We start from the raw sequence: 16,813 nt of genomic DNA, 5'->3' as shown, positions 1-16,813 counted from the left end.
AAAGCCCATTGCCTCCCTCCCTAACAGTCCCTAAAATAAAATATGAATGTGAATATATAGCAGACAAGGCCATTCATTATAAGGCTCTATGCAGCTTGCCTTTTCAGCTTAGATTCTCACCACTTCCTTTCTTTGAGATTTACATTAAACAATCATGTCTTTGTCAATAGTATCTTTTATTTATGAACCTTCGGTGCTCAGAACACCACTTGTCACCATAAATATGTTCAATACATATTTTTAAAGATTTTTATTTTTAACTAATATCTATCTACACCCAGTGTGGGGCCCAAATTTACAACCTTGAGAGCAAAAGCTGCACGCTCTACCAACTGAGGCAGCCAGGCACAGCAGCTCAATACATATTTTTGAATGAAAAACTCCTTACTATTTCCCAACGATGTGGTTCTTTTCTATGCTTCCATACTTTGTACATGCTATGTCCTTGCACTAAAATTGTCTACCTTTCAATCATTTGATGTTTATTTACCTTGAATATCACATCTTCAGAATCTCCTCCAATTTCTCAGGAAAACTTTCTATCTTGTACTACCTTTACCATAACATGAATTATACAAGTGTTGATATGTCTTTTCTTTTTCCCAAAATGACCATTATAATATCTTGAAAAGATTTATTCATGTTAATGTACCCAGTTTCTCCTTAGCTCCATGATGTACCATTGTTATTGCTTAGAATATATAAATAAGAGTTGAGGTGCCTGGATGGCACAGTTGGTTGTGCATCTGACTCTTGATTTCAGCTCAGGTCATGATCTCAGGGTTGTGGGATTGAGCCCTGAGTCAGGCTCCATGCTCAGCTGGGAATCTGCTTGGGATTCTCTCCCTCTCTCTCCCTCTGCCTCTCCCCTCACTCTCTCTCTCTGTCTCAAGTAAATAAATCTTTAAAAATAATAATATATAACTAAGAGTTGGATAACAGTCACATTTATAAAGAGCTGTTATCTATTCTGAATATGGATATACATACATACATAAATATATATACAAATGTATGAAAGTATGTGTATACACATTCTTTCTTTTTGTTCTAATACTAGAGGAGTTCTCAATTTTCAAAAAAATGCACCTGTTTTGAACAACATAAATAAATTCTCCTCACTCACCTCCCTGGGTTAGAATTCTCATCTTCCTTTTCAGTGTACCTCAAAATGGTCTTCTTTTCATCCAGAAATAGGAAGAGATTTAGACACAGAAATTAGCCCAGCATCATTAAAATCATCTGACTCATTGGGATATTCTGAAAGGAAGAAAATAATTACTGGGAAATAAATCAGACCTCCCCTCAAGGGCCTTAGAACCTCTTTGAACATTGAAATGCATTGCCCACAATTAGGAAGGCAAACAAGTGTGATTTATGGGGCATAGGAAGCCTTTTCCATGCCTTAAATATGTTTTCCTGACATAGTTGCAGCAAATAGCAAGCCTCTGGGATTGAAGAAGTGAGGCAGGCATTTTTAGAAGGTAAGGAATACTGAGAAAGTGTTGAGCCTTCATGAAGCAAGTGGGTATTGGACTATTTCTTCCAACTCAGCAGAATTAGTCTACACAGAGGCAGAATCAGTGCATTGGTGCTAAACAGAAATTGGAGCACAAAGAAAGCAGAATGACATAATGGGAAATAGTGACGGCTTCTATGGGATAAACATGTAGGAAGGTTAAATTTTTAGATTTTTAGAGGAAAATATTCATAAATATCAAGTTAGAGAAAGGAAAATAGCAGGACATAAGAATGGAAAGAATTGGGAAAGAGATGTGAAAAAGTGAAACCTTTTAGATTAATTTGTTTCAGTAAAATGAGGTCCAAGTCATAGTATTCTACTTGCATGGTTCTTGTACCTCCACCAGTAATAATCACAAACCTGTAGGCCAGATTGTACGACTGCAGTTTTTATGTTCTCTAAGAGTCACTTGTAATTCATTCCTGCCTTTCTTCCCTATATGCAGCATGTTTCCAATTACATGTTTGAGATTTCTTTCCACTGCTAAAATAGAATGCCTCAGCTGCAACTGTAGCTGCTGGTCTGAACCCTAGGGCTGTAAGACCCTCAAAGAACCCACAGACCTGAGGAAGTCAGCACGTCCAGATCATCTGCTTTCAGGGAAGAATTCATTTCCCGGTATTGAATTTGGTGGACAGAATTCTCTCCTCTCAAGGAAACTGACAACAGAGGTCTTAGGTTAGGGATCAGCAGATCATAATAAAACTTATCCTCCCTCCTAGTGCTTTTACCCAACAATGCAAACATACTCCATCTTGATCCACGCCCTCGTCTTGTTTCCATCCTTTCTACTACCAAGCTTTTCCCTTATAATGCCACAAACTCAAGTGCAGTAGGGTAAGGTGAAACCTCCCCTTTTGCCATCGTATTACACCCTAGTTTCACCCCCTGAGCAAGTGGCAGTCTTCTCTAATTCATTGGAGCTTTAAAAAATAAATCTCTCTGAAATCTATCCATTCTCTCTTTTCCATGCTCATTATCAAGTCCTTTCCATTTTCATGTCAACTATTTCAAAATTCTACCTTGCCAATAATGTGGTCTTCCTTCAACCCTTCACAATCCTGTCATCAAATAGAACTTTCAAAAAAAAAACAGCTTGACTATTTTACCCACCCCCAACATAATACTCTTTGACTATTAATCTTACTATGGGGTATGTGACTTCATACTTTGCTCCCCCCTCCTTCTGCAACCTTATAAGTAGCTTCTCTCCTTGAACTCAACCTTTACTTCCCCTCAAAATGACACATGCACCATCCTTGAAGCTTCACTAGATTTGTACATGTTTTTCTCTTTCCCTGTAATGCACCTAATTGAGTTTTTTGAACTTGATTTTCAAAATGTCTCAAAAGCCTCCTAAAAGCCTCCAATTCTCCCTCTGCTCCCCCATTAATTACTGCCTTCTCTATTCCACTTTTGCTCCTTATACATATTAACATGCAATACAACATGGCACTTTATTTGTTTGCATATATATCTCTTCCACTAGAAATTCCACAAAGACTGAAACATTTGACTATCAATGTCTGTATCTTCATAGCCCAGTACATCGTTTAACAGAACAGTTAAATGAGTACTAAGTATATAGTTGGAGCAGATAAATATTTGGGCAATAAAGGATTCCTCCTAAACCATATAAGCATATTCATTCTAAACTATCAATTCTATGGTGTCCCAAGTAATACACAGATAGAATACAAGAATCCTCAACCAACCCAAACCCCTTTCTCCTCTGAAATCTTGTTTCCTCTTTTGGAGAAACTGTTTAAACCTCTTCTAGGTCCCATCCTTTTGGCTGTTTGATTCTTGAGTCTAATATGTGTACATTTGTGTTTTATATGTATATGCAGTGAGATAATATGTATTTTATCCCAAGAACCTTCTTATCCCATAGAGACATTAGATAGACCATAACTTGGCTCAGACCTGTAAGCCGCTGTTGCTGTCTTCGCCTTTGAGTCCACAAGAGGAGAGCGATGAGAAAGGCCAGCAGAATGACACCAAAGATCCCCAATGCAACAAGGGATGAGTGACCTAAGTGCAAGTAAGTATCACAGGAGATGATGTCTTAGCTAACAGACTGAGGTCCCTGGTCCCACCCCTCTCTTTGATATAGGATGGCTGAAATAAGTTTCCCAATCCTCAGGATGACCTCTAACCCAAAGTCTCTTAACAAAAAGGATTGTAAATAATACAGACAATTGGACCCGTGGTCATAAATCGCATGATATACCTCTAGGATTTGATGATCTTTGGGCCATTGCAATTTCTGTAGGAGAAAAGAGAAGGAGACTCAATTTGGGGAGTAATGTGTAGAACAAATATTTCTATTTTTTATATGAGCCTTTGGTGCCTCTCAACCAGGTCAACTACTCCTTCCCACCTAAAATGAGGATCCCCTTGTCTTTATGCCTTCTGTTTGGACATGCATAGAAGTTATGTGCTTTCCCTTGGTGAAGGCCAAGGTGTAACAACAGATGTTCTCATTGTTGTTCTCATTTCCAATTCCTTCAGATTGGAAAATCATCATTCTCTCCCCACCAGATCCCTGTGCACATGTGTCCAGTCTTTACACATTGCATGTCACTTCCCACCCTTTTTTGCTGCCAGAGATGCCAGCTCACTCCAGGCTCCCGGCACTCACCTGAGCACCTCACAGCAGCATCTTCCTTGTGGCCACAGTCACTGTGCCCCCAGGGTCTAGCAGGACAATCCCACAAGGAAGACTCATTCCCTTTGCACTTCACGTCATTGAGCCATATAGGCCCAGTCCCCTGACCAAATGCTGCCTCTTTTAGTGCTTCTAATGCTGGGCCACAGCCCAGCTGTCGACACACCACTTGTGCATCTTCAAGGTCCCAGGAGTCATCGCACACTGTCCCCCAGGAACCTCCGTGCCAGAGCTCCACACGTCCAGAACAATTAGAGGTTCCTTCTTGAAGTCTTATCTTGTCTGAAAAAATCACAGACACCTAGATCATTTCTGAAGAATAAAAACTTCTAAAAGCTCACAGAGGGAATGAAAGATTGGAAATTTTTCTTGAATCTCTATTTTAATACTTTGCTTATTTAATGTGTACTTGAGAATATATTTTAACAACATTTATCCTTTATGAAAGTATATGTCCTTTTGGCAAACTGGATGTATTTCATCCTGGACACAATAACATTAGTGTGATTTAGGAAATGTGGAATAAGGTTAACACTCTATGATATTAATTTTTCTCAAAGAGAAAAAGGTTTAGGAGATTGTCAGGTACATAAAAAACCTCTTCAAGGGTAAGAAGATGGAGAAGGGTGAAATACTTCAGGATTGATTTTTTTTTAACTGCTTCCCTTCTTATATTGGTAAAGCAAGATAATATTTGAAAGAAAAGTGGGAAAGGTAAGGTAAGGTTTAATAGCCAAATACTGAATTATATATCTTTTGCTCCTCATTTGTTCTCAGAGAAAACAATTGAATAAACCTTTCAAGAAGGCCATGTAGAGTGCAATGCTTCTTGGACAACTAATCCGTGATCCTGAATATCTATAAGCCAAATTAAATGAAACTAATTACATCATCTGGGTAGAATAGGTGGCAGAGGTTATTCATTCCTACTTAATGAGATCAGAAGATGATAATGGAATTACAACATGGAATTCTCATACAGGCCACCAGATACTCACTGGCACATGTGATCCAGGTCTCCTCTGAAGAACTGGCCACTCTCTGTTTCCATGGAGAAGATGGGCACTGCCATAAGGTGTCAGGTCCTTTTGGACACTGGACATTGTCCACCCACATGTGCCTGGACATGGGCTTGTCTGAAGATGCAGGGTTGATGCTCCCCTTGTCTGCACAACCCAGTTGCCTGCATACCACCTCCACAGTGGTTGCAGACATATTACTCTTGCCAACGCTGCCCCAAGCTCCATTGTAAAAAACTTCAAGACGCCCTGCACAGATGTCTCTGCTGGTTTCATCAATCAGTCTGAGAGACATGAACTCTGGGGTGAAATACAGAGTTAGTAGTTTCACATCTTCTCTCTGAAGATTCACAGGACTCCCTCCCTCCCTTTATTCTATGATAATGGTTTTAAAAATAGGCACAATATGTCAATTGCTAGTAACTCTTTGGTAACTTTTGGATGATTTTCTACACTAAATATGGTATAGTTCTGTAAATAGCTTATGGTTTTCTAGTATTGCGTTTTGTGCTTAGGGACCCATTTAGAAGGCCACCAATGATTCTAAATTGATTTCTAAATCTTAATCGAGCACTCAGAGCCTTTTACATCAATTGCATAGTTTAGGTTTGTCTCACTAAATTACTGCAATTTTAGCCTCAAGAAACTTATCTCATTAATTTTCTTTGCAGCTTTCTTGACAGTTAAAACTTAGTAAGATACTCAGACACTAAAATGAGGTGTATATTACCTTAAAATGAAATTTTTCCTTTTCTGACTCTTCAGTTGTCTGCCTATGTCCTCCACCAGTTTATGTCATTAAATGTGCATGATATCAAATGTGCATGATATCAAATTACTTCTGGCAGATAGAATTTTTCACTTCCCTAAGTAACTGAGTCATACTTCTGTTTTCCCCAGTCTGTTACCACTGAATATAGTTTTCTACTTCACAATAGTTTCCAAAGCTTGTCATGTATACAGAACAAAAGAAGAACAAAAGCATAACTTAGCCTCTTATGATCATTTTTGCTCCTACAAAAAGTAAGTTTCATTTGCCTGTCATAAAAAAATTACTTGGGTATGGCAATTATCTTTTGCTCTGTAGAATGTAGTGCTGGATTTTTTTCTTGTCCCTTTTAATTTACTTCTTTATACAGTGATATCAAGTGGTGCACTGAATGTAGCTCCATATATATTTATAAAAGATTTCTCTATCTTAGTTTTGCTGTCATGTTCATGATATGGAAGCCGATGTCTGTATTTTTCTCTCTCTGATGTTACCCTACCTTGCACATGGGATAGCATTAATCAATCAAATCCACACTTCTGGACCCTGACTCTAACAATAGTTCCCTCTAAACCTGCTTTCCAGGGAATTTTCTCAGGTTAATATCTTTCACTTCCTGGGGCCCCTTCTCAGTCCCTCTTGGGTAATTGTGACCAGAGATTATGTGCAGAACTCACCTGAGCAGATAACTCCTGCATCCTCCTTATGTCTGCAGTTGTGTTGCCCCCAGCCGTGTGAGCGGCATTGCCAGATATGAGATTCCTTTCCATTACAGTTCACCTCGTCCAGCCAGATGGGCCCTGTTCCTTCCCTAAAATGAGCAGAGCCAGTGGCATTAATGGCCACTCCACAGCCCAGCTGTCTGCACACCACATGGGCATCACTCAGGTCCCAGCTGTCATCACAGATGGTGCCCCAGGAGCCCTCATGGTAGACCTCTATTCTCCCAGCACAGCGACCGCCTCCATTTACCAGGCGAAGTTGCCCACTCGCTGGAAAGAGAAAATAAAATATTAATATTGCAATATTAATAAAATGCACTCTTAAGGATTAAGATCATTTTTATAGATTGGCCACTGATTCTCACCAATACAAGCAACAGCACTTTCTTCCGAAGTGGTAGATCTTGTTGGGTCCAGAGATGTTGAATTGCATGGGGATAGCGTCTGGCTCTGATTTCCTGCAAACACCAAATTGCTCAGTCATACAAGGTACAGCAAAGTTAGGGTGAGGAAGGGAGAACTGATAGAGCGTCAGACAGATGAGTTGAGAACAAACAGCTTCAGAGGGAGGGGAAGATGGTAGGTCAACCTGGCTAGGAATAAATCAGGTGCTTTGAGAAGGGCCAGTACATGGTAAGCACCAGGTAGGTAATTATGAGGTTTGTGAAAATTAAGTTTACTTTCCTTCTAAAAAGACACGTGAGGTTGATATCCTAGCATGCTCATGATCCCTTAAAATAGATCATGCCCTTTGGCTTTTGTCCTTCATCCCTGTAGATACACCTGCTCTAAAGGCATGCCACCATGAGAAGGGCTCATCATTGGCTGTCCTTCAGCCGCTTACCTGAGCAGATTACAGAGGCCACTTGCCCAGCAGAACACAGCGTCGCGCCCAGAGCAGTTACAGGGCAATCTCCCATGTGCTGCTCAGTCCCAGTGCAGTGAAACATGTGCCTCCAGATCTGACCACTTCCTTTCCCAAAATGTGCTCCTCCCGGAATAGAAAGGGCAACTCCACATTTGAGCTGCTGACAGAAAACATGGGCATCTTCTATGTCCCAGTGAGAGTTGCAGAGGGATCCCCAGTTCCCAAGTATCTTGAGCTCCACTCTTCCTTCACACGGGGACTGGCCATTCACCAAGCGGATTTCCGTGTATCCTGGAAGGAGATGGGGCTTTTAAAAAGATGTCTGTGATTACCTAACCCCACCCTCCTCGTGGTATGGGAACATATTGAACAAGTTCTCTGGGTCTCACTTGAGCAGACGACTCCAACATCCCTGCTGTGGCTACAGGTCCCATCTGGGCGAGAGGCTACTGAACAGAGTGAAAGATGGGACTCCTGCCCCTCACACTGGAATTCTTCAGCCCAGATCTGTCCATTTCCTTCTCCAAAGTGAGCTCCCCCTAGGATGGAGATGACTGTGCCACACTGTAACTCTCTGCACAGCACACTGGCAGCTTCCAAAGAGAAGTCGGAATCACAGACGGTGCCCCATGTGTCACCATGTTTCACTTCAACACGACCAGAGCAGGGAATATCTCCTCCAACTAGTCTGGGTTCCCTGTGGGCTTTTTTGAAAAAATAATAATATTTCAGTGAGAAATGCCATGATTCCCAGACTTACCTTCATGATGGGACTGGAAAGGGGAGGCCGGGATGTTTGATGATTTTCCATACTTGTTCCCCTTGGCTTTTCTGCCTAGAGTTGGGCATAGCAAATTCTAGATCTCCCCATTCCTTACTGGACCAATTCATCTGAGAGAATTTTAGAACCTTGCTTCTTGGCGTCAACCATCCCCAGAAGCATGATAACTCTTTCCTTTTAATATTTGTGTACATTATTCCTAAAACCATAAATTATATATATATATATATATATATATATATATATATATATATATCTTCTCTTTTTATTTTTTAGCTCTATATTCCACTCTGTACCCATCGCAGTCTGGTGTTGGCCCCAGCCTTTCTGAATGGTTTTATATAAAGTGTTGCAATATACTTCTTGTTTTCAAATTGAACCTGGGATTTCTTCTTCCTTTTGATATATGTTACACTTGATACATGAGATACTCCTGTTTTCTCCTTCCTGTCTAAACCTGCTTTACCAGAACCTTTCATATATTTCCTGACCAAAATTCTATCCTCAACTCCCTCACCTTCTCTTAACTGCCAATAAATATATTTTCATATATATGTTTTAAATTTCATAAACATACCTACTTGGACATCAGAATATAAGGTGTTCAAAATTGAAGGAATTATTTTACTGACATGGCCACATCTTCTTTACTCAATTAATGATATCCAGACCAAATTAGAATCACTTAAAATTGAACCACTTCTTTATCTCACTTCTTTATCTCATAATTAATGGTAATGATAATGACAGTAGTGAACATTACATGAGCACTTATTTTATCTATGGCACTTTATTAAATATCGAACAAACATAATTTCACTTAATCTTTACAATCTCCTCAGGGGATAATTATTAACATCATTCCAATTTTACAGACAAGGAAACTGAAACAGAGAGGTGTAGTAATTTGCTTTGATCATATAGAGAGTTACAGAAGGAGCAGAATTTAAAGGTCTACAGTATGTTCCAGAGCCTAGAATCCTGACCCTCACAATACACTGCTCATGTTAAAAATCACCAAGGTTGTCAGTCCTCCAGGATATTTCTCCTCCTTATTTGTTGCTACTATTTTTTTTAAAGACATTTATTTATTTGAGAGACAGAGAGAGAAGAGAGTGAGCAGAGGAGGAGCAGAGGGATAATGAGAGAGAGAATCTCAAGCTGACTCCCCACTGAGTGTGGAGCCGGACTTGGGGCTCGATCTCATCACCCTGAGATCAAAGTCTGAGCCAAAACCAAGAGTAAGATGCTTAAATGACTGAGCCACCCAGGAATCCCTGTTGCTACTGCTTTAATGTAATTTGTCATCATATGTCTTGTAAACCTTTGCAAGTCTAAGTAATCTTATTTCTAAGCCCTCTTTCTAATATATCTTTGGCATGACCACAGATATGTTATTACACTTCAAGTATTTTCACATGATTTCTTTGTCTTTGGGGCAGACTATTCAATGCATCTTTGCTATTTATGCAATAATTTATCCTTTCAGCAAATAGTTTTAAGGACCTACAATATTTTAGACATTCAGGTGGGCTAAAAAGTATGTCACATTTCAGTCCATCAGTGAAAATAGATACTACTTCTACTACTACTAATAATTGTAACCATAGCAGTTAACAGGTATTGGTCACTTGCTGTGTAATTCCTGTGAGGCAGGCATTATTATACTACCATTTTTCTTTTGAGGAAATTGAAGCACAGAGAGCTTTGATAGATTCTCCAATGTCACCCATCTATTAAAATTAAAGAGAGATGATAAATACTAAATCTTAACATTCTTTAAAATACTTTATGATGTCACCTTTAAAGCTTTCATGTCTATTACTTTATCAATTGTACCTGATGCTCCAGCCTTAAAGAATCCTGGTCATGCTATTCTTCTGTGCTTCTGCAGAAACTTACTCTCCATTTATAATGTTTTTCCCAACCTATGTACCTGGGGAAAAGCTACTTCTTTTCAAGGCTGCTCAATTTCTTATTGATCACCCTTGCCCTCAAGAACACAGGTGAGCATAAGACATACATGTTCAAATAATGATAAGTCCAGGGGCACCTTGGTGGCTCAATTGGTTAAGTGTCTGCCTTCGGCTCAGGTCATAATCTCAGGGCCATAAGACAGCCCTATGATGGGCTCTGGGTGTATAGCCTACTAAGATTGTCTCTCTCCTTCTGCCCCTCCCTTGCTCTCCCTCTTTAAAAAAGAAATAAAATTAAATGAAAATAAAGGATATAGTCATGAAATAGCATGGTGTAATTGAGGAATTATAAATAATTTAGTATGGATGGGATTTAAAACCTAAAGACACCAGAAATAAAGCTAAAGAAATGGAGCTCAGATTTTAAGACACTCTGCCAAATTGAGGAATACAATCATCAAGGTAAGTAAGAGTTTCTTTTAACATACTCAGAGATAATTCAAATTATTTGGGAACTACAAACTATTTCCTTTAATTTTTTAAAGAAAGAAAGTGCATTTGAAGGACCTTCTAAAGGGCATCCATCTTTTAGAAATGCCTACTGTCAAACATCACTAATTCCCTTGACATTACTCTCAGTATGACACAGATATCCTATCAGTACTTGCCACTTTCCAAAATTGTTTCAGATCTGACTATATTCTGTATTGTAGCAGTATAAAATACCCCAGCATGTCAAAATTTCACCACTTACCCATTTAATATGTAAAAGCAAGTTTCTATCCAAAAGTGAGTTGAAGAACATACTTTCTAAACACAGCTTCAAGTTTAAAGCATATAATGCCCCTACCCCACAAATAATGAAAAATTCTTGAGTTGAGTCCTTAATTTCTTCTTGTTATATCATTATTTGAGCATGAAATTCCTCTAAGATATCATTAGCTAGTATTGATCTGATCCGATTCCACTTTGGGAGAGATCTAAACTTTATTTTAAATAAAGGCAGTTTCTTAGACTGAGCCCAAGTCACCTTTCTTGTAACCTCTTGCTCTCTCATCTGGATCAAAATAAAACACAGCCTGTGTGAAAACAAACCAAAAAGTTAAACCAAACTAAATAATTTTCTCTCTCATGGTGAAAATGTGTTAAACACTTGAAAACAGGTCCTACTATAAAGATCCTCTTGCTTCCTTTTTCCTAAAATGTTTGAATCCTGGGCAAAGGGAAATTCTTCCATGTAGAAATGACTTTAAGATTCCGTTCCAGCTTTTTTTTCTTCATAAATCTGTTAGTAATACATTAATCTACACCACGAGTTGACTTCTTTATATCATTTATTCTGTGTACATCGTTAGAATATTCAAAATTTACTCCTTTAAGAGATTTCTTTCCTGCTAAACCTTTTTATTTTATTATAAAAGCCATTTATTTGATTTTTGTACCTGTACTTAGCTTCTTTGATCAATAACTTAAACTTCCCCCTGGCATAAGTAACTGAATTTGTATTTCCTTCTTTCTCTAGAATTAAATAAATGAAGACATGAAGAACAAACATGAGAAAGAATGCATTAGAATTACTTCCTTTTGTTTAGTAATAGATAAAATACACAGTATGATTTAAATAAGCATTAACACATTTTTATCATTTATTCCTTTCTAGACTATGAAGAAGTCTAAATCATTTTAGTATCAAAATGATTTCTCAAACCTTAGTAAATACAGCACAACTCATATGAACTGTTTAAGTTCTGATGGTCTCTATGACCCATGCACAGCCATCACAAACAAAATGTCTGGGATTCAAAGTAATTTTGTAGCAAATTTTCTTAGACCTGTTTGTGGCTGTTTGTAGAAACTGCACATCAGAGATAAAATGTTGCTTTATCCTTCTAGGCTTCCTGCTTTATTGAGTTTTTGGTTCTTTTCAGCCCTAAAGCCCTGTGCTCCACAAAACTAAGAACTTTAAGAATCTAAACAGATCATGGAATTTGTAGTTTGAACTTCACAGGCACAGAGATAGTATTCCATGATTTCCCCCACTGGAAATCTTCTGAAAGAATCAAGAAATCAAGAAATAAAATTATTAAAAAAAAAAAGAAATAAAATTATAGGTGGGGGCTGGGTGGCTCGGTTAAGTGACCAACTCTTGTTTTTTTTGGCTCGGGTCATGATCTCATGGGTCATGGAATGGAGTTCCACTTCCTGCTCCCCACTCAGTGGGAAGTCTGCTTGGGATTCTCTCCCCTGGCCCCTCTCCCATCCTCTCTCATAAATAAATCTTTAAAAAAAGAAACAAAATTACACATTCTATTTCTAACAAAACAAGAAGAGTGCTAAAACCTATTGTACCCATGTAAGTAGAAGAGCTTCTAAAAACTACACAAATATACAAAATATATACACAATACACAATATAACAAAATAGTTTACAAAAGAAGGCAAAGAATACACATGACACTTAGCAAAAAAATATATATGTGTGTGTATACACACACACACAGATATATATAGTTCTGTAAACAAAAGGGCTCCCCTATAGCTGCAAATTTACACTACTTGGGATTTTGATTAAATGTAGTTGAATAGAATCTTAAATAATTCAGAATATTTTACCAAAACTAAAGTGCTCAAGTAATAAAACCTAAATTTTGGATGTGGTTGAATGGAATGGATGGATAAAATATATAATAACTCAGATATTATAGTCTGGAAAGCTAATGCCTTGTTATTCATGGTAAGATATTGGACACATGTCACCTTGAAAAGAAAACCATGTACTCATTGAAGTTGAAAAATCAGGGAACATAATCACAGAAGAAAAAATTGAAAAAAAAAATCAGAATGTTAGCATGACATAAATCCTCCTTGCCATTTCAGCACTTCTAAGAGAGATGAACTCAGATTTGAAGTAGCCACACTGCAAGAAAAAAATGGAAGGAAAAATACCAATTTCATAAGGGAAGTATGCTCTGCCAGCAGCTGCTATACATAACTAATTGAGAGACCTATAATTTGGAACTTGCAGAATTGAAAAAAAAAAAAAATAGAACCCTAAGTATACAATCCCCCAAACTGAGGTGGTAATAAAACTGTAGGCTTAGCAGAAAATAGAATTCACACTCCACATACAAAGAATGAGCCTCCCAGCAAAGACAGGAGTCAGGTCTTGTTTTTCCTCCCAAACCCCTGGTTGCAAATGACCTTAGGGAGTGGCCAATAAATTAAGAGGAAGCTGGTCACAGCATAGGTCAACGCTTATACATATATTCCTTGATTGTGGTTATTTTCAGATGGCATTAGATGAAAGAAAATCAACTAGAAGTGTGCTGTTTGGAGAGAATTGTTTCACTACTTTGAGGACAGCTGACAGCAGCCAATGGTAACTCAACCTGTAAAGCAATCCAGGGGTCCCTGAACCAATGTCAGCAGAGAGTGAGCTGTGAAAGGTGTGCAGCCCCCAAACTGCACTCAGCTATGGCTCTGGAGAGCATGCAATAGAAGGAACTGGCCTGAGAATAGCATCTGGGCCTATGAAGGACAAGGAACAGAGGACAGCTTCTCAGATGGCAGAACCTGGTCTACCAGATGGGCTCACTAGGGAACTCACTCAGTTTTAGGACAACTTATCATTCCTGACCAATAGGATTTGATAATTGCCACAGAAAAATAATTCTAGGTACTTCTTGGTGACCATAGAACCACCCAAACAGCCTTAAGCTGCTTACCTATTTCACTTGTTTTAGTGAGAAAGGAGTAAACTTTTTCTTTATCTACTCTTATTTGGATTTCTTTTGGATGCTGCTGGACTTAATACTAACTAATATAAAATACAATTAATAGGAAAATAATTAGAAAAAATGATCAGACATACAATTATGCTATGCATGCCCAAACGAAGCCCAAGCGAAGTCCCCCAAAAAGTTGTGTAGAGAAATATAGTTCATAGTTAGTTGTAGCATAATACATGAGTTATTTTTAAAATAAATCTGAATTCTATGATGAATACAAGTGATGCACCTAGAACAAATGATTCATAAAGGTTGAAAATAAGAGAATAGAAAGTAAATGAAGCAAAAATTGTGATATTAATATCAGATGAGTTTGATTCAGAACAAAAATCATTCAACCATAGAAAAAGGGGAAACTTTATAATACCAAAAAAGAACAATTCACAATGACCACATTACAACTGTAGGTAGATCTATGTCCCAGATTCACAGAGCATCAGTTCATCAATTATATGATACAGTCACTGGTATACCCAGTAGAAAACCTATAATGTATTTATATTAATAACTAGGAAAGAATCAACATTAACTAGGCACTGAACTCAAGAAGTTAAATCAGTAGTAAATCAGAAAGGAATTAATAGATAGAGAAACAAATTTTAATGAATTAGGAAATGAAAACAACATTAATCTTAAAAAATCCAAATGCTGGTTCATTTAAAAAAAAAAAAGCAAAGCAAAGCTAATTTTACCTGATGAAAGAAATTAAAAATATAAAGTCACGGTAATAAATGATAAGAAGAGAAATGTATAGATAGAGAAGTCATTTCAGAAAGGTCTTTAAATATTGATATGAAATTATGGTCAGGATATTTTACTAAGTAAATACTAAGGTACAGAACAGTTAGAGCACTTGGGTGGCTCAGTGGTGAGTGTCTGCCTTGGTTCAGGTTGTGATCCTGGGGTGCTGGGATCCATTTCCCACAGGGAGCCTGCTTCTCCCTCTGTCTATGCCTCTGTCTCTCTCTGTCTCTCATGAATAAAACAATAAAGTCTTTAAAAATTAAAGAACAGTTTACATAATATGCCACGATTTGAGCAACAAAATGAACTAAAACTTATATATGGATTTGTTCGTATTTAAATAAAGTATCTCATAAAGAACATATGAATACCCCAGCCATGTAAATTGTCTGTGAAGAGTAGAATCAGATGCTAGGGATATCTTTCAGGAAGAGCTTCTTACACTTTCATTTCAGAGTGTGAACCATAAAACAAGAACAAGAACAAAATGGACACATGACAACACACAAACACAAAAACCCTCAAAATGTGAATATACTGCTTAATCAAGAAATCTCTTTAAAAAAAGAAAGAAAAGGGACGCCTGGGTGGCTCAGTTGTTGAGCGCCTGCCTTTGGATCAGGGTGTGATCCTGGAGTCCCGGGATCGAGTCCTGCATTGGGCTCCCTGCATGGAGCCTGCTTCTCTCTCTGCCTCTCTTTCTTTGTGTCTCTCGTGAATAAATAAATAAATAAATAAATAAATAAATAAATAAATAAATTATAATAAATAAAAAAGGAAAGAAGAACGGTTGAAAAGCAGATATGTATATTCTAATTTGTATCTTAAAAGATTATCTTTTTCCAGTCAGAGGATAATTTCTACGTAACTAGAAGAGACATAATTTATAACAACAGAGAAAGCACCTAGGAGCACATCTAAGGTTAGGATGTATCTAGGGTAAAGCCATTGGTTAGTGGACATACAGCATCATAGGACTGCATCTCTACATGTTTAATGGTTTTACTTATATGTTGCTTTCCCTAAAGTCTTTCTTTTACCATATTAATAATAGTTATGTCAATATGTTACCTTACAATTGTTGAAAAGGCATCACTTTTCAACAACATTAGCATGTGTATAAATGTGATTAGCATAAAATACAAGAGATTATCTGTAAGCCAGGCCAACTCACAGTTTACCTAGGAACTTCTAAAAGAGGTTGCAGTGAAATACACAAAAACATTCAGAAAGAAGAAATTCTTACATAGAAAGATAGCCTAAGGTTCAGTCATGCCAGTTTATCCAACATACTTTTAAAATCTTTTGGTAACATTCCCATGGAAGACATATTTAAGTTCTACCTTCAAAATTTTAATCCTTCTTAACCTTTCATACTTCCATGGATTTAAGAATGACTCAACTGTTTTGTTTTGTTTCTTAACAAACCAGCATAGGGAAAAGAAGAGAGAGAAAGGTAAACCAAGAAACAGATTCTGAACTACAGAGAACAAACTAATGGTTACCAGAGAGGGGGATGGGGCAGATGGGATTAAAGAGGGCACTTGTGAAGAGCACTGGGTATTGAATGTAAGTGTTGAATAGTTAATTGTACATCAGAAACTAATAATACACTGTTATGTTAACTAACTTTTAAAAAAACATATTTTATTTAAATTCAATTTGCCAACATATAGTATAACACCCAGTGCTCATCCCATCAAGTGCCCTCCTTAGTGCCCGTCACCCAGCCACCCCATCCCCCCACTCCCTCCCCCTCCACACTAACTTACTTTTTAAAAAGATTTTATTTATTTATTTAGAGAGACCATGCAAGCAAGCTGGGGGAGAGGCAAAGAAAGAGGGAGAGAGAATCCCAAGCAGACTCCACCCCAAGCACAACGCAGGGCCAATCTCATGAACCTGAGATCATGACCTAAGCTGAAATCAAGAGTTGGATGCTCAGCCAATTAAGTCATCCAGGCGCTCCCTTAACTGTTATTTAAATAAAAAACAAAAACAAGGGCAGGGCAC

At 37.8% G+C, this 16,813-nt stretch overlaps 1 protein-coding gene and 1 long non-coding RNA gene across 7 annotated transcripts in view; one reads left to right on the top strand and one right to left on the bottom strand.

Annotated features, from left to right (window-relative positions):
* CD163 (CD163 molecule) overlaps positions 1 to 16,813 on the bottom strand; it is a 30,992-nt gene that overhangs the window by 1,973 nt on the left and 12,206 nt on the right. Inside the window, exons 7-16 of one of the 3 annotated variants that reach the window (XM_025471989.3) lie at positions 7,961 to 8,275; positions 7,548 to 7,862; positions 7,069 to 7,161; positions 6,659 to 6,973; positions 5,192 to 5,512; positions 4,167 to 4,475; positions 3,756 to 3,791; positions 3,449 to 3,556; positions 2,086 to 2,181; positions 1,127 to 1,260 (exon numbers count right to left, since the gene is read on the bottom strand). In XM_025471989.3, coding sequence (XP_025327774.3) covers positions 1,184 to 1,260; positions 2,086 to 2,181; positions 3,449 to 3,556; positions 3,756 to 3,791; positions 4,167 to 4,475; positions 5,192 to 5,512; positions 6,659 to 6,973; positions 7,069 to 7,161; positions 7,548 to 7,862; positions 7,961 to 8,275 — 1,985 coding nt within the window. In that variant the 3' untranslated portion in view covers positions 1,127 to 1,183. The remainder of the gene's footprint in view (positions 1 to 1,126; positions 1,261 to 2,085; positions 2,182 to 3,448; positions 3,557 to 3,755; positions 3,792 to 4,166; positions 4,476 to 5,191; positions 5,513 to 6,658; positions 6,974 to 7,068; positions 7,162 to 7,547; positions 7,863 to 7,960; positions 8,276 to 16,813) is intronic. The other 2 variants (XM_049102436.1, XM_049102437.1) reach the window with 2 other exon arrangements.
* Positions 1 to 16,813, top strand: part of LOC112675386 (uncharacterized) — a 69,807-nt gene that overhangs the window by 47,061 nt on the left and 5,933 nt on the right. For 3 of the 4 annotated variants that reach the window (XR_007406372.1, XR_003145868.3, XR_007406373.1), the window contains 2 exons: positions 3,417 to 3,566; positions 4,971 to 6,413. This is a non-coding gene — a long non-coding RNA (uncharacterized LOC112675386). Of the gene's footprint in view, positions 1 to 3,416; positions 3,567 to 4,970; positions 6,414 to 16,813 lie in introns of those variants that run through there. The other variant, XR_007406374.1, reaches the window with a different exon arrangement.

The sequence above is a fragment of the Canis lupus genome, chromosome 27 (assembly GCF_003254725.2).
Source record: "Canis lupus dingo isolate Sandy chromosome 27, ASM325472v2, whole genome shotgun sequence".
NCBI classification, from domain to species: Eukaryota; Metazoa; Chordata; class Mammalia; order Carnivora; family Canidae; genus Canis; species Canis lupus.
The sequence above is the reverse complement of the archived record's forward strand: the minus strand, read 5'-3'. Positions and strand labels throughout refer to the sequence as shown.